The 23342-nt window shown below is 44.1% G+C and overlaps 1 protein-coding gene across 2 annotated transcripts in view; it reads right to left on the bottom strand.

Moving 5' to 3' along the window:
* Positions 1–21654, bottom strand: part of SKI (SKI proto-oncogene) — a 78807-nt gene extending 57153 nt beyond the window's left edge. For both annotated transcript variants that reach the window (XM_073656896.1, XM_073656897.1), the window contains exon 1: positions 20374–21654. In XM_073656896.1, the coding sequence (XP_073512997.1) occupies positions 20374–21285 (912 nt within the window). In that variant the 5' untranslated portion in view covers positions 21286–21654. The remainder of the gene's footprint in view (positions 1–20373) is intronic.
* Positions 21655–23342: the final 1688 nt, after the last annotated feature.

Raw genomic sequence — 23342 nt, 5'->3', positions numbered from 1 at the left:
ACTGCAAGTTATCTCCCGTTAGTGGAAGATAATTGGGAAAATCACCCAAAATGTCATGCGTTGAATGCTTAATATTGTAAGAGGGCAATGGTAATGAGCTACTGTGATTTTTACCTTTAGGGAACGCGCAGACGGACGTAGATGCTCTCATTCAAGAGAATCGGCCGAACAGAGCTTGAACAGAGCTTGAACAGAGCTTGAACAGAGCTTGAACAGAGCTTGAACAGAGCTTGAACAGAGCTTGAACAGAGCTTGAACAGAGCTTGAACAGAGCTTGAACAGAGCTTGAACAGAGCTTGAACAGAGCTTGAACAGAGCTTGAACAGAGCTTGAACAGAGCTTGAACAGAACTTGAACAGAACTTGAACAGAACTTGAACAGAGCGTTCTCCGATTCTCTCGGATGAGGAGAAAAAATACATCTCTCCATCTTTTCCATTCTGTCAGTGCATGGAAATCGGATAGCACTCAGATGTCATTCAAGTGCAGTCCGATGTTTTCCACAGACTTACATGTTCAAATTCAATCCAAATATTCGATCAAACTCGGGCATGCAGCGTTTTTTTTCTTGGACAGTCTCAGTACTCGAGGAAAATAGAATTAGAAATGTGCATGGCCTCATAGTCTAATATTGGTCCAAGTGCAATCTAACGTTTTGCCGGATCGCACTTGGACCAAAAATATGGCTGATGGAGAGGTCTGTGGATTTCTGTCCGATCTTGGTCCACAATGCACGAACAAGCCATGGGTCTCCCGACCAGAGCATGACAGCTTCATGTATTTCTAGGGGTCGTCACAATTGGGTCAGGAGAGTCGCAACCAGTCAGTGCATTGCAGTCTGAGATAGGACCAAAATCCCAGGTCGTCGGCATGAACCCATATTCAGATGTCAGTGATTTTTCACATACGCCAAAAGCGTATAGAAAAATTCCAAAGCTTCTCCAATCCTTTGAAATGTTAATCGCGGACAACACTCTGATGCCATCTGTGTGCTGTCCATGTTTTTCACAGACCCATATACTTGGGTAGGAGATCACCATCCATGATGCTGCTGAAAAAAAAAAAAAAATCATGTTCCCGTGTGGACACACGATCTGAAAAATATAAAAATGTGAGCAGCCCCATAGTCTAGAATAGGTACGTGTTCTCTCCGCTCCGTGAAAACCAGGTAGAACACGTACGTGAAAAACGGATGTCTGAATGAGCCCTTATATAGGCTATATGTTCTAGAGATACGCAACTATGCAGATGACAGACACAATATCCATAAATGCATCAGCTAGGACCAAAGATCCATTGAGGTCACAGATAAGAGCGGGTTATAGTTAAAGTTTAATCTGTACACTAAGCACCCGTACAGCGTAGGAAGCTCACAATCGTACAGAATGTCCAATCTCACTTTACAACACAGCAATATTTGCTCGATAGGACTAGGTTAAGTGGAGACAAACACAACAGATGTATCTAAAAATAACTCAACGTAACTTGATGCATTTGGCTTTACTAGCACACGGAAGGCAGATACGCTGGTGATTAAAGAGAAAAATGACTGGTTCGGAAAAAAAAAAAAAAAAAAAAAAAAAAAGAGACAAATGATATTTCATGATACTGTCGGCTTGCGAAATGATATTTTGGTACAGAGAACCAACATGAACATTACAATGTTGCACTGTGACACTGACAACCGTTTGGTGCAATGTAGACGTGTTGAGAGTGAATGGGGTTTGGACTGTTTCGCAACGTACATAATCTGCCACAGATTTGTGCCATGCTGGGGATTTTGAAGTCTACAGCCTGCCCTATCTTTTGTGAAAAATTTGCATAGCGCATTTATTTTGAGAAAAATCAGAGGACACATTTGTCCGAACATGCAGATTTTGCTATGGATTTTCAGGGCAGTTTGCTAGTCGGCCAAGTGGGTTGCAAAACAACTAATGTGGAGTTCTGGTATTAACAAAAAAGAAAGTAAGAAATCATGGTTAAATTAAATTAAAAATGGTTTACGCCATTGTGCAACCTGACATTATGGGAGGAGGATTTCTAAAAGCAACAAATCAACAACTCTAATTTTACATTCGCCAAGTATTCTCAGCTCCAAAAAAAAAAAAAATTAACTTTGGCGCCCAAGACCAAAAATGCTCTAATTATAAAGACTGTTTGTTCTTCTCCCCCCCCCCCCCCCTCAACTTTTATTTTTTTACTTACAAGAAATCCAGTATACCAAAAACTTGAGCTCAGTGTTGGCACCGCTGATACAAGCAACATTAATAAAAAGAGGAAGTTAGAGGAGACGCTGTATGGAGACAGCTTGCTGCCTTGTTATCAAAGAACATCCGTCAGATGTCGGATTTGCAGGCCAGATGAGTATTACTCTCTGCAGCTCAGCTGAAGCAACTTTGGAATATCAAGTGGTTTTACAGCAAGCTAAATATGAGATTGTCTCGTCTCCCTAGATATTGTGTCGAGTTCATAATCCAAGGCCCAGGAGGACTTTTGACTCCAAATGCACAAATGTAGTCACTGCTTAATAAACGAGAGAGTTTTACAGACAAATGAAACCTTATTTAACTAATGGATAGATTTATACTTTGGCGTCAACCCATATGGTGCGATTCAGTTGTCATACATCTCTAACATAAAAGTTTTTCAAGCCAGGTGCACCAAAAAATGCTGAAGAAAAGGCAATGAGGTCTGAAGAAGTTAGGAGATACCCAAGAGACCATGTGAATGAAGGACATGCTGCCGACTTCATGAAAAGTTCTTTAAAAACTTTGACAAACGAGGACCAGCTAGATCTCCACTGCGTATTAGATGAGAGGAAGGATGGATTACCAAGACAACAGTTAAGTTTTGGTTACTATGCTCGCTTTATTTCCAGACATTCTAGGAAGTTTGAAGGATGAAGGTTTCTTACAGGAGAGCATTTTCTTCCCCCTCCAGGCTGATTTATTCTGGTCCAAAGTCACTGAGATCTTCCTTCAACTAGATGTGTACTAAAAAGACAAAATACAGGCCGGAATTCCTGTAGCAAGAATAGTCAAAAAGAAGAACAAGGGTAGACTCTTATTCGCCTATTTTGGTTGTGGGTTAGACACAATCTGCTTATCGGAATATACATTTTTTTTTTTATGGCAGCCAGATTCCAGGTAATAAAAAAAAGTGAAAAACACGTTTCAAGTCAAAAAGACTATATATTGAATGCAACGAGAACATTCTTCCATGACCAGACGTAGAGGCTCTAGGCCTTGGAACAAGCTAATGCCTCAAATAACCTGGATTTCATTTGAACTCTAACCATTTTAGAGTTGTAAACTATTTGACTTTCAACATCGAAGAATTTCGATATCTTCGGTAGACAAAAATTGTAGTCAATAGATTCACTCAGTCAAAAACACCAATTCTTCTATGTCTTGAGGACATAAGGCATCGAGTTATGGTGCCAAGTGGTATTGTCATAGCCAAGAAGAAAAATCTTAAAGACATAGAACTAGTAGCTTTTATGTGTAGAATAGTAATATAGATGCTATAGGGTGAGTTTTAAGCCATAACCAAACTGCTAAAAGGTAAGCTACTCAGCTTTATAGAATTTTAGAGAAGGCAACATGGTCTTTGTTAGGTGTTTTTTTCTCAAGTCATCCTCAACAAGAAGAAAAGTCCCCAGGAGCTTCTCGAACATAAGTGGAGAGTAGGAGGAAAGGGAGGACTTCCTTAACAAAGGAACAGTGTCTTCTATTCATACATAGCAGGCAGATCCAAGTTACAAATGAAGCTTAAAGCTGTGGTTTTGCAAGATAAAAGTTTGACAAAGGGAAGGAACTGAACACACAGAAGGAATAAACCAAGTTCCAAAAACTGCACACAGGCAGGTAATTATATTCCCCCTACCACGTCAATAAGTCCCGTCTACCTCAATTAAATACAATAAGCAAAGATGAAAACACATTAAGTGTAAGAAGGCAAAATCCAAATTAACCAACTTCTATTATTAACAAAGATAGATTAAAAGGTACCTATAACAGTAGATTGGGTTTAGATGGGAAAAGAAATAAAAAAAACAGCCAACACAGCTGCTCTGGTTATCGCATGTACGAAGAAGAATGAAATCTGACAGCCACATAGGTTTTCATCAATGCCAATATTTGCAAAACAAAACCAAAAAAAGAAAAAAAGAAGAAGGACTAGAGAGAAAAGTGGCCCCTTCCCCCTTCACCTTTTGAAGCACCAGCGACTTGTAACCAGGCCTTGCACCCCCTTTTCATTAATATTCAACAGTGTAAAACAAAAGAAGACAAAAGGGATGGTCACCCTTGCACCCGGGGAATTCATTAATCCATTCTATTTTTCAATTCACCAAGCACTCAGATTCAATCGCATGAAGCTGGAAAGAAAAGGAGTGACCAGCGTTTGGCATCACTCCGGGTCATGGAAGGGTAGCGAAAATCCCACCATAAATCCAACATGCTATGACAACTAGGGTCCCCTAATACCTGGGGGACATTCTGAGGGCAGCAGCGATAAAGGGGCCTCAGACCACAGGGGGAAAAGAAAAAAAAAAAATGTAATCATGACCGAGGTCTGAAAACAAAACAAAAGCAAAATAAGTCTCAAAATGCCCCGGAAAAAGAAATACATAGATAATTTCAGCAAAATAAGTTCAAGTTTTGGGTCATTTAATGGTTAAAAGGGAAAAAAAAAAAGTTATAGAAACCGGACCTGGACTTTGTGTCTTTAATAGGATCTGCTTTAATTCAACATAAGTACACAGACTCCAAAAAAATAATTCTCGTGAACAGAAAACAAGCAATTTTAGCATAAAATACGGAACACATTGCACAGCTGAAAAATGCTACTCGAAAGTTGGCACAATGAGTTTAATCCAGGTTTTCTGGAGTGTGGTAGATTCACTTAACGTAGTCAATATCCCCCCTTCCCACCCCAACTTCCAAATAGACAGCCTAATTTGATCATTTAGAGAAAGAGTTAGGAGCAGAAGAAAAGGAACTGGAAAAGAGAGATGGACAGACAGTGAGGGACTTAAATTAGGCATAAGAAAAGGGACAATGCTGTCCCTTCTATCTCCTGCTGTTATTTACCATCTAGGATGTTAAAGAGAAGGGTGATGGTTGTGTGCGGCTGACAAGTTTGAAACAGGGCAACGATGTTCGGGATCTATTCAAGACTGAGAGTAGGCCATGTGTCAGTGGCCTTCTAGCACATTAAAAAAAAAAAACTCCAAAGAGCTGTGGATAACAGAAGCCATTACTGGACAAGGCCCATGCAGGATGGCTCTTTTATATACGGCTACTGAAATGGTCAATTATACTTTTGTTTTTTTAGGATAGATGTTGAGCAAAATTTATGGAACTCATTTCCAAGTCTGATATAATGAAGTTCAACGGGCAAACCTGGTGGTATAGCTCGGTTAAACTGATGGTTATTGGTCTACTATGGCCACTGGATAGGCTTAGAGACAACTTGCGACGAGCGCTTGAACCAGTCGACGAGCGCATGGACCGAGCGCTTGAACCAGTCGACGAGCGCATGGACCGAGCGCTTGAACCAGTCGACGAGCGCATGGACAGAGCGCTTGAACCAGTCGACGAGCGCATGGACAGAGCGCTTGAACCAGTCGACGAGCGCATGGACAGAGCGCTTGAACCAGTCGACGAGCGCATGGACAGAGCGCTTGAACCAGTCGACGAGCGCATGGACAGAGCGCTTGAACCAGTCGACGAGCGCATGGACAGAGCGCTTGAACCAGTCGACGAGCGCATGGACAGAGCGCTTGAACCAGTCGACGAGCGCATGGACAGAGCGCTTGAACCAGTCGACGAGCGCATGGACAGAGCACTTGGCCTGCATTTCTCATCAATGGAACGAGACCAAAGCTGGGCTTTACCATAGCTAAACCCACTGACCCATGAAAAGACCATCCCTTTTCAGTTCTACAATTACACACTAAGTGTTTCGCCAGAGATGAAGGGATCTACAGCTGTGTTTCGGGCTTCCAGGCTTCCGCCCACGGTCTCGCGCTGCAACGGTTAACAGCAAGATGATGATGGAATATTGACTAAGTGTCCTCACTGCCTGCCCAGACTAGCTGTCTGCTGACTAGAGAATTTCTAACAGTGTGGCTACGCTAGACAACCCTGCCTGCACTTGTTAAATTATTCACCATCTCCGTCCTATGAGAGATACTCAGACGTGAGAATAAGACCTCAGAATCCGTACACACATAAAAAGAACATTCAGGTCTACAAACACCTTCTTATCCTCAGCCTATGTAAATGATGTTTTAATACTTGAGGCATTTAAGAAGGGAAAAAAAAAAATCACGTCCGTTCCCAAGAAGAAAAAAAAAAAAGCCGCAAAAACTTGGATTAAAAACTCGAGCGGTGTAATTTGATGTCTGTCCAGGAAGTGTTCCCCAGACACAGCAAACACAACAGATCCTGTTTCTAAAAGGTAAATGTCCTTGTCTGCAAAGTGAACCAAACTAGTGGGGGCTCTCTCTACCCAGGCACACAAAAAAGGCAAAGATATAAAAGCAGAAAGGTCATAAACAAGATATTTCCACATACATAAAAATATATTTTGCCCCAGGAAATCCCAGTCTAATAAAAAAAAGATACGACTAGACAACAGTTGTTCTGACAATGCATAAAGAAAAAATACAAAGACTGCATCAAAATCTAAAATACATTCACCTCTGCCACAAAAATGGTTCCCAGTCGCTACATAATAGTAACTACCGCAACTGAGCGCTACGAGGAAACGTCCAGAGGCTCACTGAGCGCAGCACGGTTAGTATGAATGCCTCGGCTGTAGACGCTAATGGGTAATTCACAGCCACTCTAAGAGCCCTTAAATATATATTTAGCTTGGATGGCTCAGCCCTTAGGTTCTTGTACTTTATGTTTACATTGGGAACGGTTACACGTATGTAAGTGTCATAATGTGAAGGAGCAGTAGCGAAGTGGGAACAGCGATCCTGTAAACAGGAAGTGGGAGAGACGAGGAGTCAAACACCATCATAATGTGTTATTATACATCCACGGCTGATAAGAGCGTGCGTTGTGCTCACGTCTTCATTATGGAGGTTCGGCTCCATTCAGTGCCTATAGGTTAAAATTTTTCAAGCAGAATTGAGAACCCATCTCGATTTTGGAGTGAGCAACCAACAATCTAAAGTGTATAGAGGCCTCCAGACAGATGACGCCATGGGGAAAGATTAAAATTGTAGTGCCCGATTGTTTTTTTTCTGGAAAGGATCTCATTTTCCTCTCCCCATTAAAAATACATGCACATTTATGAAAACAGTGTGTATTTATATGGGAGAGGGTTTTAGGATTGGCCTACAGCCAAAAGATGTCAATATTTCTCAAAGTCTCCATTACAGAAGAGCAACAAAAGATTCAGAATACCCTTATTCGGCATCCAGTTTGGTCCTACTACAGCAGAAATTCACATTTTGGTGTTTTGGGCACCTCTGCTGCTTACTAGGTCCCCCACTATGCCAAAACGTTGCGTGAGACCTTAAGTAGCATTACGACGTATGCCTCGGGTAGAGGGTTGCCCGCACACAAGTGAGCACTGCCCTGGTCTGACGGTAACAGAGCATTGATCTGTTTGCCGGATTAGGGTAGTTTGAAGATTTCTGCTCATCTCTTACCTCTATATGTCGCAATATCAGGACGTTGGGCGTTAGAGATATTTTCAAGAATGAAAATTTCCCACATCTTACTACTGGGACCTTTGTAGGCCAAGTTCAGATGATGGGGTCAGTCCTAGCCACACATTAGGGATCTGACGAAGTCGGTACGCAGCTGTGTACACTCATGGCATCATGGACGGGTGCAAGAGCACTGTTTTCAACCGTAAAACGGATAAGAGTAGGGCATGCTGAACTTGCACTTTGACTACCATTGGTTAGTATTTGATCTGTTTTCCGCACAGTCCAAAAAATATGCATTTTATACCAATTCTGCCCAAGGACTAATTTTTTATAGGAAGAACTGTTGCAGCACCGTAGACCTAAAGAGTCACAATGGTGCATTGATATTGGTTATCGCCTAGTCTGTTGTCCTCAACATCTTTCCATTCTTTGTATGCATTGTTGGTAAAGGTTTTAGCCAACGCTCTAAAAGGGCTTTATGTATACGACAAAATATGTTGGCACTATATAAAGGAGGTATTCTCATAGGGATAAGATCTCCTCCGCCAGGCAGGTCATGATCTAGCTACAAGGCCCCACTCCACTAAGCCTTTCAAGGGACACTCAAGGAGGCACAAAATAGCATTCCAGAAAGTAAGCCCAAGACTGTTTTGTCTTGTGGCTCTGCTCTCCGTGGCCAGACAAAGAATACTTGAACTTCAAAACGCACTAAGCATCAGCCTGTTGCTGCAGCTCTTAATAGCCGCGAGAGATACCAAGCTCGTCTGCTTGAATGGTGCTAATACAGACAGGAGAACCAACTTCACAGTGTATTATTTAAAGAGTCTTTCATCTGGCGGGAACAAAAACTAATTAAATTGCAGGTACCGATCTGGAAATTTGCACTAGTCGTAGCAAAAATACTACAACTCAAGGATGGACAGAGAACATAACCACTCATTGCGTCTGCTAACACCTTGAATTCTATGGAGACATTGTAACCCCGGCACAATGATTCATTCTCAAAGTTTGCTGGCACCCCTTCTCACAGGAGAGGCATTTATGCATCTGTACCAATCCATCATCAGATAGTATTAACCATTACTGGTCATCTGGGTTGTACTTTCACTCGATATGCATTCCAACCAACCGCACTGTGGAAGAAAAAAAGAAAAATTGCAGACATACAAAACAGGAAATTCACAGCTTTCCCAGACATTAAGAAACACCAAAAACTTCACAAATTAACAACAAAACTGTGAAAAGTGATTAAGTCGAGGCACTTCACACATGAACTTACATCTGCTAATTAAAAACCTCCCACTTAATTGACTATATTTGCATACCACTCAGCCTAAAACTGATAATTAAAATGGGGGAGACTGCCATGTAGCATAAAAAAAAAAAAAAAGTGGGGATCCCCCCACTCACACACACTTTTGAAACCAAAGTTAACTAAAGTTTGCAAATCAAAAGGACTAAACGGAATAAATTTAAAAAAATTGCTAGGAGTATATATATATATTTCAATTAAGTTTGGGAAAATAAAATAAAAAAAAAAAAGGGGGGGGTCTTAGCAACTTCAAAAGTTCCACATTAAATGCCCGTCCTGTGGATTGTTCGGGACTGAAGGGAATTTGAAAGCTGCACATTTCCAAATGTTTTCAGAGATTCTTTTGAAAGGAGCCACCGTTTGTTTTTTTTTAACCAAATGTCTTTCACCGGGCAGCACTGAAGACCTCTTAACTCCTGGCTTCTTTGAGGACCCCTGCAGATCCACTATTAATAAGAGCAAGCCAAGAGTGTATCCTATTAAACCCAAGTTAAATGCCCCTTTTATTTGTTAAGTTCTGCTCGGTAACACAATGCATCATTAGCAGATAGGAAGCGAAGTACCAGCAGAAAATTTGTAGAATGGGGTCTCGGACAAATTTTATCTTGCAACTGCTCTTTAGGTGCAAGATACCCTTAGATCTGTGCCGGGAGATCCTCTCTTACCATTTTTTTTTTTTCTAAAATGCTTTGCTTTGCATATAAAACAGGACATCCCCCCCCCCCCTCTGCCGCTATCCTACAGGGAACTTACTTCCTCCCCTTAGACAAGCAGCCCATTCAGCAGAAATGGAAATCCCACGATGCACTGCAGCAGAACAGCAAGGAGAGATAAAAAAAAAAAAAAGAGAAAGTTACAATACTGCAGTGAGGCTGATACACTTACAGGAGGGCAACTTACAGCGCGCTGCTGCTGGTGCATCATAAAGATCCGCCCGATTAGGAAACCATCTTACCTGCTTATTCAAATAGGCAAATGACAGCCTATGGCAAACTGAATAATATGCATGCCTTATACTGTAAGGAGAGCTAGATGCAGCCCCCTTCCCCGCCCCCTGAAAGAACAGTTCAGACTTATAAGACCACCAGGTTGTACACTAGAGCAGTGGTCCCCAACCTTTTTTGCACCAGGGACCGGCTTGAAGCAAGATCATTTTTCCATGGCCCAGCAAGGAGGGGGTGGGGTGGGCGGGGCTTTGGTCATATGGGGGCGGGGTAATGGAGGGATTTGGAGTTTAGTGCATACTTATCATATAGTGTAGACCAGGTCCCCGCCAGGAGCTATGCCAGGAGCCCCACATAATGTGCTGTGCCAGGAGCCGCATCACTGAGGCCCCATCACACCCTGCAGCAGGACAGGGCAGCTGTCCTGACAGCTGCTGTTCAGCTGCATTTACTTCATCCCAGGGGTGGACACAGACTGTAGTGGGCCCCTGTGCAAGAAATTTTTGGGGGCCCCCCCCGCCCTTCATAAGGCAACAAAGTTATGTAAACATAACCCCCCATGTGCATCTCTCACCCCCCCATGTGCAGCTCACCCCCGTGCATCTCTCATCCCCCTCCGTGCATCTCTCATCCCCCCCGTGCATCTCTCACCCCCCCCCGTGCATCTCTCACCCCCCCCGTGCATCTCTCACCCCCCCCCGTGCATCTCTCACCCCCCCCGTGCATCTCTCACCCCCCCGTGCATCTCTCACCCCCCCCGTGCATCTCTCACCCCCCCCGTGCATCTCTCACCCCCCCCGTGCATCTCTCACACCCCCCCCGTGCATCTCTCACCCCCCCCGTGCATCTCTCACCCCCCCCGTGCATCTCTCACCCCCCCCGTGCATCTCTCACCCCCCCCGTGCATCTCTCACCCCCCCCGTGCATCTCTCACCCCCCCCGTGCATCTCTCACCCCCCCCCGTGCATCTCTCACCCCCCCCGTGCATCTCTCACCCCCCCCGTGCATCTCTCACCCCCCCCGTGCATCTCTCACCCCCCCCCGTGCATCTCTCACCCCCCCCCGTGCATCTCTCACCCCCCCCCGTGCATCTCTCACCCCCCCCGTGCATCTCTCACCCCCCCCCGTGCATCTCTCACCCCCCCCGTGCATCTCTCACCCCCCCCCGTGCATCTCTCACCCCCCCGTGCATCTCTCACCCCCCCGTGCATCTCTCCCCTCCCCCCATGTGCATCTCTCATCTCTCCCCTCCCTCCCATGTGCATCTCTCATCTCTCCCCTCCCCCCATGTGCATCTCCCATTCTCCCCACTCCTAGTTAATTGTATTTAAAAAAAAATAAAACTTGTTATACTTACCCCCATGCGATCCCTGCAGAATCCTAGCGCTTGTCCAAATCGCTGACACCAGGTTCTCCTGACTTCCGGCCATGTGACGGCGCCGTCACATGACCGGAAGTCAGGGGAATCATGAAGGTGCTGCCGCAGCAGCGCAGCGCTAAGATGTCCCGGACCCGGCGCTTAGCATGCGGCCGGGGGCCCCATGAGGAGAGAGACGCACAAGAGGGGGGCTCCGAGGGGGCTCCTACCGGCCGGGCCCCATACTGGAGTCAGGGCAGTCATGCCCTGATGGCGGCCCTGCTGGAGGCTGGAGGGGCCCCCTCTCCCCGCGGACCGGCTGAAAAACCCCAACGGCCCGGTCCTGGTCCGCGGACCGGCGGTTGGGGACCTCTGCACTAGAGGATGCAGAGTGGTAAGCTGGCCATCGACCGTAATGATCAAACACTTGATCAGATGAGTGATCCTATATGGATTCATTATAGGAAAACTTGTCCGGGAACTAGAACTTGATCCATGAAATCCATACTATTGAACTGTGCCGCAATACTACGGTAGGGGTTTTAATGCGGGTTATCCAATCACTCAAGTCTCAAAACAAACTACTGTTGTAACCTTTCAATTGGTCAGATCTTAAATTATTAATTTTGCTTTGCTTATATACCGCCTTCATATTCCATAGCGTTTTACAGACATCATCATCACTGTGCCCCAAATTTGTTTTTCTCCCACACTCCAAAACCGTAGTGGAAGGGAATTTAGAGAACCCGGAGAAAACTCACAAAAACACAGGGAGGTCATACAAACTCCTTGCAGATGTTGTCCTTGGTGGGATGCGAACCCAGAACTGCAAGGCTACAGTGAAAAACCACTGAGCCACCACAACATATTTATTATTCTGCTTCCTTATATAGCGCCGTAACGCTTTACAGACAGACATCACTGTCCCCATTGGAGCTCGCACTCTAAATTCCTTATCAGTATGTCTTTGGAGTGTGCAAGGAAATCTGAGAACCTGGAGGAAACCCACGCAAACACGGGGAGAACATACAATCTCCTTGCAGATGTTGTCCTTGGTGGGATATGAACCCAGGACCTCAGTGCTGCCCCATATTTATTATTATGCCATCATATTGTGCAGCACTTTAGACATCATCATCACTGTCCCCATTGGGGCTCACAATCCAAATTCTCGATAAGTATTCTTTGGAGTGTGGAAGGAAATCTGAGAAACTGGAGGAAACCCACAAATCCCTTGCAGATGGGGGTCCAGGGTTTAAATCCCACCAAGGACAATGGTGCCAACCACTGAGCCACCCATAACCAAATAAATTAAATTTCAAGAATAAAATTGCCCCGCTCTATAGGCAAACGCAATCAATTTGCTTTAGCTCCTCGTTGACAAGACTCCCCTATTCAATTACTAGTGAACTACAGGTGTCCTTCTCTTCAACCCTCCTGCCCCAGTTTACTTCCACTGTTAAATATAGGTAGGGTGCGACTTGTACCCCACCAAGTCTTTGATAACGGCTATGAGGTCCCATTGACACGTGAGGCGTCGCAAATGGCTGGGCCAGAGATAAGGCACTACAGCGTTTGCTTAGCATTCAACTTTGCCCTCCTGGCAAAAGCAAATGGCCTTTTCTAGGAATGCGGGAACACTCATGACCAAACTTTTTTTTTTTTTTTTCCATTTACAGTCACTGCCAGATCCTCCTCCTCCACTCCGCCCCAGAGACTGGACCGGGAGCCCACTTGGCAGAGAAGTAGGTTTGGGTTACATTGGTACAGCGCTGTTTAGTCTGTCAAGTTGGTCATGACCAGACACGAGTGCACATTCCACACACCTGTTTAATATTAAATCAATCATCCGCCGCGGCCGCAGCCTGAAATTCAAGTTGCTTCCGTCACTCTTCAAGTCTTTTGTTTGGCTGCTTTAAAAGAAAAAAAAAAAGTTTTAGAGGAGAGGGGGGATGTAAACAGCCTGCAGCAGAGGTATGGAGGGATGAATGGCTTAGAATGGCTGAAGGGAGGGGAGAATGGGTGCAGTTATATTTACCCAATCTTTGTTTGGTTTTCATAGGGGGATTTAGATTTTTTATTTTTTTTTATTTAATGCTTGTATTGATCTGCCAGATAAACCCCAAGATTAGGCAGAAATAATACACCTTGTCCGCATGTGATGAAGTGAATGGAGAACTGGATAGGTTGGCGGCATTGTTTTTGCTGGCATTCTTTGCAGGCGACATGAGCTAAATCTAAAAGGAGGAGGAAAAAGAACCCCACACTAAAACTATTGTACTCTCCTCATTAACCATTTATAGGGTTGAAGGTTGCCCGTCTGAATAAGAGGCATCTTACATGGAAAAGACGACTCTTAAAGTGTATAGATATGAATCTGGAAAAGTAGGTTTATTAGTATCGCAAATAATTATGTAAATGGACCTGGAAGTTCTCGGAATTGGAGAGATGAGAGATCAAGTAGTAATTCCGATCTTAATCGGCTTGTACCCATTTACAAGGGATAGTAAATTCCAACTTCCCACTAAGGGATGGGGTTGGGGGGGGGGGGGGGGGGTATATATTTAGTATAAGGGGAAGAATATCCCTTCATAGAAAACTGCTACCAGAACTGCGGATATTTCCCTCTCAAGGCCCCACATGCAAATTCTTCAATGACGTCTGTATGGACTTTAGAAGCACGTCCGCTCAATGTTCCAGGGCATGGAAGAAATATCTATCGGTACACAGGAGACTTCTAGGAAAGGATATCTACACCCTGACAGCAGATCCAGACACGAAGGCAAGAGCTGACGCCAATCAGAGCGGGACGTGAAGCCATTCATACAAAGCAAAGACCCCCAAGCTCTAAGGAGCGCTCCATTGGCACGTCAACGAGTGCCTATAATCAAATCGCCCGCACCACTCTTGAGCGGGAACGTTCCCCTCCGTCTGTCACATTAAAGAGTAATTGGTGGTTTCAGCCGCCTGTTAAAAATTATCCCTACTGTCGTAATCAGCGTGATTTCAATATAACTCATATTTTATTTAATATTCCAGCCTGTATAATTAAAGAAAATGGCAGGCGAGCTACTTTTATATCACGGTACGGGTAGAAATCTGATTAACACGGCATGTCTGACCAAAAAATAAATAAATAAAAGTCAGACTTGACAGGCTCCCGGATCTTAAATGTTCAATGGATGTCTCACTGATGCCAATCGATATTTGGATGGAGCTCGGATCGCCTTTCTGTTTGAAGGTGCGCTGCAGTAAGGGTTAAAGCTCTCTGTTATATGGAAGGAATTACAGAAAAAAAAAAAAATCTCAGTGTCTGACCCTATAAGTGATAACATCGTTCTCCGGGTATATACAGAATGTGCAGACTCGGCACAAGGCAGCTATTAGGACATTGCTAATACACATTTCTGATGAAATCGTTCTTAACCACTCGCCCCCCTCCTGTCCGTTTCACCCACCGATCATCCCCACAGCCCAAAAATGGGATGTCTGGCTTTCTACAGTTTCGAGACACCACTGGATTGAGAAATTCCTGTGGTTGACTAATACACGATAACATTTTAAGAAGAATTTTTTAGGGGAAGTAAAACTATTACTAATGGAGCGCACACCTGTACATAAAAAATCTCAAAATATTCCCTACAGTCCTTTGAGGGGGGTGTGTGCGTGTAAGGGAAGGGGGCGCACAGCTTTCCCAGCATATCCCTAAGCCACCCTAAGACTGAGTTCACACACTGCGCTTCTTTCATGCATATTAAAAGCTGCTTTTTATAGTACCAGCAAAAGCTGACATTTCAGAAATCTCACGCCTTTTTTTTTTTTAAATCTGTAGCGCGTCAATTCTTTGTAAATATGCTGAGTTTTTTTCACCATAGAGAACAAGTACAAAAACACAACAATGAATTTTTTTGGTAAACAAAAACTAAAACCTGTACTGTAAGACCAAACATGTAATCTGCACCAAAAAAAGGCAGCAAGAAAGCACCAAAAGCAATGAGAATGTGCACTAACGTTGCAAAAAAAAAGGCAACCATGCATTTTTCATGAATAAAGCCAACTTTATTAAGCACGTGCTGTACACAAATGACACAATCTGCACCAAGAAAACAGCAAAAATGCAGTCAAACTTGTTTTTTCTAAGTAGCTTCTTTACTGCCAAGAGAGCAGGAAAAAAAAAAAACAGCAAAAAACGCAAGGTGTGAACATGGCCTGAGTTATCTTGTTTAGAAGCATCAAGCCACAACTAGGCAGACAAGCCTGGAAATGCTGGGTGATACATTGCAATGACTGGGGCCATAGTGATGATCACCCCACTTTCCCAGGAACTACTTTTTTTTTAATAAGAAAAAAAAGAAAGTTAAAAAAAGTCTATTTCCATGTGAACTGCCAACAATGCTAAACGGCTGAGCCCGATATAGCAGCCATGATTGGAGGAGGCTGCTCGTCTGCCCAGCTCAGTAGTCTATGCCCTACTTAACCCAGACTTCCTAACACTTGATATCCTGTCTGCTGTATCAGGGCCCTTTCTCAACGCTCCAGCAGACACCACACAAAAGGATGTCTTTTTTTTTTTTTCTTAAGCTCTGCCAGGAGGTGACCTTATACAGGATGAACTAAAAGACCAGCCTAGCACCAACATCCATAATCTATCCTATTAATAAGTTACCCTTTAAACAATTAATGCCACTTTTTGCAAAAATCAATCAAATTGGATCATACACATAAGATATCTGTTGTCAGATTCCACCCAAGCCCAACATTTGTGCCCATTTTCTACCGATGCGCTCATTCAGGAGGCATCGCTTGCACCCCCATTTACTCCGCGGCATTGCTATTTGCCGGGCCAGCTGCTGCCAATCTGCTTTGTTTCTGATATTAGCTCTGAAGAGCTATTGAACGCGCGGTGCGAGCGGTACGTAGGGCTGGGTAAAGTGCTTCCATCTTATTTAATCTCAAGAGTGCCTCGCTAGCAACAACTAGTGCCATTTACAGGCAGAGACTTCCCTGATCCGGAGAGAAGAGGAAGAGATGGATAATGGGGAGGGGAGGATGCCCAAGGGGGAGAGAAAGGCCAAATGAGATTTAGATCTATTGAGATAAACAGAATGTTAAAAAGTGACACCAGGGCGGGAAAAGGAATCAAGACTTTATCCCTTAGATCAGTGGTGGGCAACGATAACTCCATGGCTGTAGTTTGTGTTACTCAAGTTGGACTTCTGCAGCAAAATGTATTTTTTGCTACAAAGTCAAGCCTGGATTTCTGCACTCACCTGTGAGATTAGACAGGTAGCCCCCGAGGGCTTAAATTGAACCTGTACCCTTCCCCCATACACACTCTTCCCCTATTGGAAAGCAGTCTAAAAGATATCATAATGAGGCAATTACTAGCTCTAATTTGCACTCTGTAGAGAATGCACACAGGATATCCAAGCGGGCAAGGTACAAAGTGAAGCCGTACACGTGCAACATTTATCACAATGCCTGGTGCACACAGAATAGGATCCGTGCACCCCACTATGTGTGGAAGGCGTGAGAGTAGATGGGGGTGAATACACACAAGTATCTATTGGACCTTCCAAAGCATCAGTCTATTGTGGGAGCAGAGTCTGCATTCACAAGATAGCAGCAGGCAAAAGTGCAGGCAAAGCAGGTTTGACAAGCGTGGAGTAGACAAGTTACATTAAAGGAGGCCCATTCAAAGGGTTAGGAGTTGGGTTATGCAATGTAGTTACCATCATATTGTCTACACTGTGACTAAAATGTATCTGCAATGCAAAAATGCAATAACAAAAAAAAAAAAAAAGAAAAGACATTCTATGTTACATGGTTTAGAATGTGTTTACTTTGGAGATTCCATACTAAAATATTTACAAATAAACATACAATAAACATATTAAAAGTAACAACAGACATACACATATGCAGGATAACTAGATAGAACTCAATAGGGACAGCAACAAACGGGTTAACGTTCCCCCACCCCTAAGCTAGTCGGTGCAAAAAAAAAAAAAGGCCCATCCTTTCAGACAAGACCATTCAAAGCTTCCAACCTCAATCCATGATTAGCCGGGGATAGACAAGCCATTAAAAACGCATCCACCTCCAACTATCACAGATAATGTGCCTCATTAATGTTAACATCGCCACAATGGCTCTGACACACAGTTGTAAGAAACTCCTAGGGAAATTGGGAAGGAGTCTATTCACTGATAATAGGGGAGGAATAAGGAGGGGGGGGGGGGGGGGAATAATGACGAAAAAAAAAAAAAAAAGGGGGGTTTAAGCCATAATGTGATTTAATTGGCCTCCCAAGTAGAGAGATTGGTAAATGCAACTTTTATTATCCGCTAGGAATAATCAGCCGGGAGAAAATCGAGAACGTCACACGCGTTTTTATTCCGACCAGCTATGAATAGCTATAGCAGACTGGGATGTAAAACTGTACAGTTGCTCAATGGCAGAGACCCCCACCCTCCAACCCATCCCCTCTTTTCTGTTCTAAAAAAAATTGTAAATCGCGTTTCCATCAATTTCAAATGGTTTCTTCACAATGAGAACAGAAGGGGTTAACGAAGAAGGGTCATAATGATTGAAAAAAAAAAAAAAACATTAGCAGTGATAAATTATATATAAAAAGCACTGGAAGGATTAAAAAAAAATATGGGATGAGCTTAGAGGACTTTGGAAGGAGCACGGTATGTCATCTTTCAAGACCATTAAGTGCTGCCCACTAAATCGGATCCATGCCAACTACCAACTTGCTTTACGCACACTGGCATCCACATACAGCGGAGTCCAGACGCCTAAAATAAACCGCTAGTGTCTGGACAGTCAGTCTGGGTGGCAGACCCTCCTCATTCAGCTTGCCCTAGCTATGTATACAACCACCTACACACAATGCAGCAGCCAGTCACCAGTCTGGTGCCAGGTGTCTCTTCAGGGGTGGACGGGCAATAAAATAAAACAGGCTGTCATTCCTAGAAAGAATTGATTGTAGCCTTTAAAAGGATATGGCGGCACATAAAGTAAGATCTCCAGTTTATTGTATGCCCAGGCGATTATACACAGCATTACCGGAATAGGAAACTGACATGTAGATGATAGGGGAAGGATGGCGTACATAGAGCCGTCTGTCTGCACCACTATCATGTCAGCACCTACAGTCACTAGGTTGGGGGATGGGAAGGAGAAGACTGTCTGCACCTGTCCTGACCATATAAATGACCACATCTGCATCCACTGCTCTGTAATCAAATCGCTTTAACCGCAGAGAATCCTGCCCAATTATTTATATCATCGAATGACATCACCCACACAGAATTTGAAGCAGGGTTGCCATCAGGTCACACTAAATGCTACTTAAAAAGGAACAAGTGTTTGTTGACTTGCAGCCCCAGCGACAACCTGGTCACCTTCCTAGCACCAATAGGTGACAGATCATCTCCCTTCCAAAGTTGTAAGAGGCAAAAAGCAAAGACTTGGGTTACCAGGAGGTCAGCTCTCCTTACATGTACACAGGGGACAGAACAGGGAGGAAGTCACCCTGATCACCCACAATCTGGACAAGTGCAAATTACACCTTTATGACCAGCAATAACTTCTGCTTCGCTGCCCCCAAACAAACTTGAACTGTAATTAACCCTTCAGTCTGTAAATAGGGAGGAAAAAAAGGGGGCCAAAGACATAGGAGCTCCCTATACATCACCCACTATAGAAAAGTCATTAACCCCTCACTGCCCAAACAAGGCTGACCAATACATCTATACATTACAGGTATAAGTATAAGATATTGATCATTCACCTTTCAGCTGTCAATTCCATATAGTTAATAAACCCGCTACCATGCCAACTTTTTCTACATTAGTCGCTCATCAGAATCTTTGATCTATTGTTACATTTTCTAGGACCAGTGTTCTACTTTTTTCAGTTAGATTGTAAACATTCTATACAAAAAAAAAAAAAAAGTTCTGCTATACATTAACCCCGCAGCTGCCATGAGTGTGAATGGTAATCTATAAAATGACAGCGGAAATATATTAAAATAATAAATAATTATCAGGGATGACCTGCTGATGTAGGTTCTGTACAGCACAGAACAAACTTCTAGAGCAGCATTGTTACATAGTATCCATTCTATACAACATAATATCCATTCTGATGTGATCAGCTAATTTCTGTATTAACCCCTTCTTTCACATCACCCATATGATTTCTGTACACCAGAATAAACTTCTGTATCTGCATTGTTACATTGTATCCCTTCTATAGAACACAGTATCCATGTGTTTTCACATCATTTATACAAAACATATCATGGATGACCTGATCTTATAGCTTTCTGTGCAGAACAGAATAAAAGTCTTTATCTGCATTGCTACATTGTATTCATTCAATAGAACACATAGTATCCATAATGATGTGATCGGCTAGTTACCGTATCACCTATATGGGTCCTGTGCAGCACAGAATAAACTTCTACATCTGCATTGTTGCATAGTATCCATAATGATCTGCAAGTTACTGTATCATTAACCCCTTCTTTCGCATCACTTATAGCTCCTGTGTAGCAGAATAAACTTCTATATCTGCGGTGTTACATAGTATCCCTTCTACAGAACACATAGTATCCATAAAGAGGTGATCAGCTAGTTACTGTATCACCTATATGGTTTTCGTGCAGTCAGAATAAACTTCTACATCTGCATATTGTTACATTGTACCCCTTCTATATAAGTGGATACTTTCTATATCACATTGTATACCTTCTATATCAGTGTATACCTTGCATATCACATTGTATCCCATATATAAGTGTATGCTTTCTATATAACATTGTATCCCTTATATATAATATTCCTTTATCTCATTCTATCCCTTCTATAGCACATTGTACCCATCTAAATAATATTATATCCCTTCTGCAGAAGTGTCCACAATGATGTGCTTTCACATTATTTCTATAAACAGTCTGATATTCCTCTTAAACAAGGGGTTAACCGACAAATTGTATCTCATCATGACCCGACACTAAATGCCTCTTCGCCATAATTCGTGTCCGACGCCAACTTTCCCGACCCGACACTCACCCTGGCCGCTTTCCTCTTGTACTTGTTGCTGTAGTCGAACTTGTCCTTCATCTCGTCCAGCAATCGGCCGATCCGTGCTTGCTCGTCGTCGCTGCCGTAGTCCTGTGCCAGGAGGATGTATGCCCTCCAGTTGGCAGAGTCGAAGCCCCAGTGGCAAGTCCGGTTCTCCAGCGCCTTGTGCGAGTGCACCACGAACTTGTGCGGCGCGTAGAGCAGCCGGCAGTCCAGGCACTGGATGCAGGGGGCGCTGGGGTTCCCGTACAGCTCCGGCACGAAGAGCCCCTTGCATTTGCCGAAGCACTCGTGGTAGACCCTGAAGCTCTTCTCGGTCACCTCCAGCTCCAGGCTGCCCCCGTCCTTCTTGTTGCAGCGCGGCGGGTAGCTGCCCCCGTACAGCAGGGCATTGCAGAGCCTCTCGGCGTCGGTCTTGGTGATGAGGCCGCAGGAGGGCGCAGAGAAGGGCAGGATGCCCATGACTTTCAGGATCTCCAGCTGATCGGCCGTGCATCGGGAGCAGTAGACGTGCAATTCGTCGCACACCGAGTTGATCTGCTGCAGGCTGAAGTCCCTCAGCACGGAGTTGAGGATCTGGGGGAGACACAGCCTCTTCTCCCCGCCGACCACGAAGCAGGAGATGGTTTCCCCTTCCAGGATGGTCTCGCACCTCTCAGTGGAGCGATCGGATGGGATGAAGAGGGGTCCACCGGGGATGACCGGCGGGGGCTGGACCGGCAGCTGCATTACCGGCTCCGGCTCCTTCCCACTGTCCTTCTTGTGGTACATATCCTGCGCCCACCGAGCTGAGAAGGCGGCCGGGCCCCCCAAGGAGCTCATGGAGCTCAGGTGGAACTGCTCCAGGGTCTTCTGCAGACCTGGATGAGGCTGGAAGCTCCTGCTCACAGTCTCCATCATCAGGGCCGGATACAATGTAACAAAACTGCAACAAACAATAACAAAATAAGCTTCTCAATAACTTCAGGAAGAAGAAGAATCACAGGAGCTCCATGCCTGAGAGTAGAGAAACTCTCCTAGTGTCCAAGGTAAGAAGACCCCCCCAAAAAAAATCCAATGTGTCACTCCAACAAAAGTGAAAAAGGTGACGTCAAACAACAAAAAAAAAACAAAAACAAATGTAGTTTTCAGGAGTTTGTCTTCATGTTCTTACATTGGAAGTTGTGTCAGGAGGAGCAGAGCTGCGCTCCCGAGCGTGCACCCAGCCCGACTGCTGAGCTGCTGCCCTGTGCGTCTGAGCCTGAGCTCCCTCCTCCCCCAGTGTGCTGTCTGTCCCCTCCCGCCCCTCTTTTCCTCTCCCTTCTCCACCCCCTTTCTCTCTCTCTGTTTGTTGGTGTCTGCCTCAGTCATTGAATCCCAGCCAAGAATGTGACCAACTCCCCAGGCTGGCTCTTCCAGGAACAACCTCTCCCCCCTCCCTCACTCTCTCCCTCCCTTCTGCTGCTGCTGCTGAAGTTTTTTTTTTTCTTGCTGCAAAATGGAAAAAAAAATGTCTGTGGAAAGGAAGGTAAATATTATGGTTAGCGGAGCAATAAAGGAAAGAAAAAGTGACGCGGGAGGGTTGGAAAAAAAAAGACGATGGAAGGGGGTTGGGACGGTTCAGGCAGGTAATCGGTCTCATCTGTGGCTTTTTGACCTCTGAAGGGTTTTGTTCTTGTGAGTTATTTTCAGTTTTCCCCCCTTTTTCTGGGAAAGATATTTAGGGTTGTTGTGTTTGTTTGATTTAGACCTCATTCAGATGAGAATTCTGGTCCGATTTTCCTATATGTGGAGAAATAAAAAAAATAAAATTCTCCATCTTGTCTATTCTGACAGTCCATGATGTCATCTGAATGCGATCAGTTTGTTTTCACGGACCCCTTAGGGTTGTATTGCTGATTTTAATCCGACCCTTGGATCAAAATCTGACACTTCCATTTTTTTCTCAGTTTGAGAAAAAAAATCGGACATGTTAATGACCCCATAGACTATCACAGGTACGAGCGCTATCCGTGAGAAACATGGCCAGCACTCGTACGTGAAAATCGGACGTGTGAACGAGGCCTTAGTGGTATGTATATTTCATGATATAATTGAATCACAGGATGTGGCTTTCAGATTATTTATGTGAACCAATTTTATTTTTCAGTTGTATAGGAAAATATATTGTTGCCTGATATTTGCAAATTTTCACTTTCTTTCCCCCCGACGCAAAGAATAAGTTTGCGCCTCATCTCTCCACTTAGTCATCATTCAGACTTCTGGGCTTTTTTTTAGATTTTCCATGTGTGAAAAAACTGCTTTATTTCTATCAGTGTTTTAGGATCAGATTTTCGTCAGTGTCACTACTTTTAGTTTTTCTCATAGAAAAGTAAACTGACGGAGGTCTCTCAAGCTTCTCCTACCAGTCAATGAAAAACGGACAGAAGATGGACAACATCACAGCGCTGTCCCGAGTTCTTCACAGAGCCATAGATTTATGATTCAAAAATAAATGTCTGTTTTAAAAAAAAAAAATAAAAAATTTGTGGACCCTTAGGGCCCAATTCATCTAGACCGGCATTGTTTCCGTCAGTCTTGATGAGGGGGTGCACTGGAGTCAGACGCTCCTGATTAATGAAGAGGTGCACGCCTCATCATGAATCTGGAGGGTCTGACGAGTGGCGTGCGCCTTTGTGCGCGACACCAGAAATCTTACTCCAGTCGGGGACTGGAGTAAAAAGTGAGATTGCTAGCATATGGAACCACCCGCCCATTTTGGCGTAGCTGGGAAAAAGCCAAAAGTTGCAAAATTTTTACACAACTCAAGCTGCGCCTAAATTTTGTGATTTTTCAAAGTGACTGCAGCCTTCTAAATCCTCACAGCTTGCGCCCGCACACTGTCAAGCTTCTCCAGTACTGGCAACGAGAGTGGGCGGTCATGTGACCACAAGTATGCGATTTACATACACGCGGTCACGTGCCGACTAGACACTGGT

Source organism: Phyllobates terribilis, unplaced genomic scaffold (genome assembly GCF_046119375.1).
Source record: "Phyllobates terribilis strain yellow unplaced genomic scaffold, ASM4611937v1 Scaffold_12__6_contigs__length_324123572, whole genome shotgun sequence".
Classification (NCBI taxonomy): domain Eukaryota; kingdom Metazoa; phylum Chordata; class Amphibia; order Anura; family Dendrobatidae; genus Phyllobates; species Phyllobates terribilis.
Note: the sequence above shows the minus strand (reverse complement) of the source record. Positions and strands in the feature narration are given on the sequence as shown.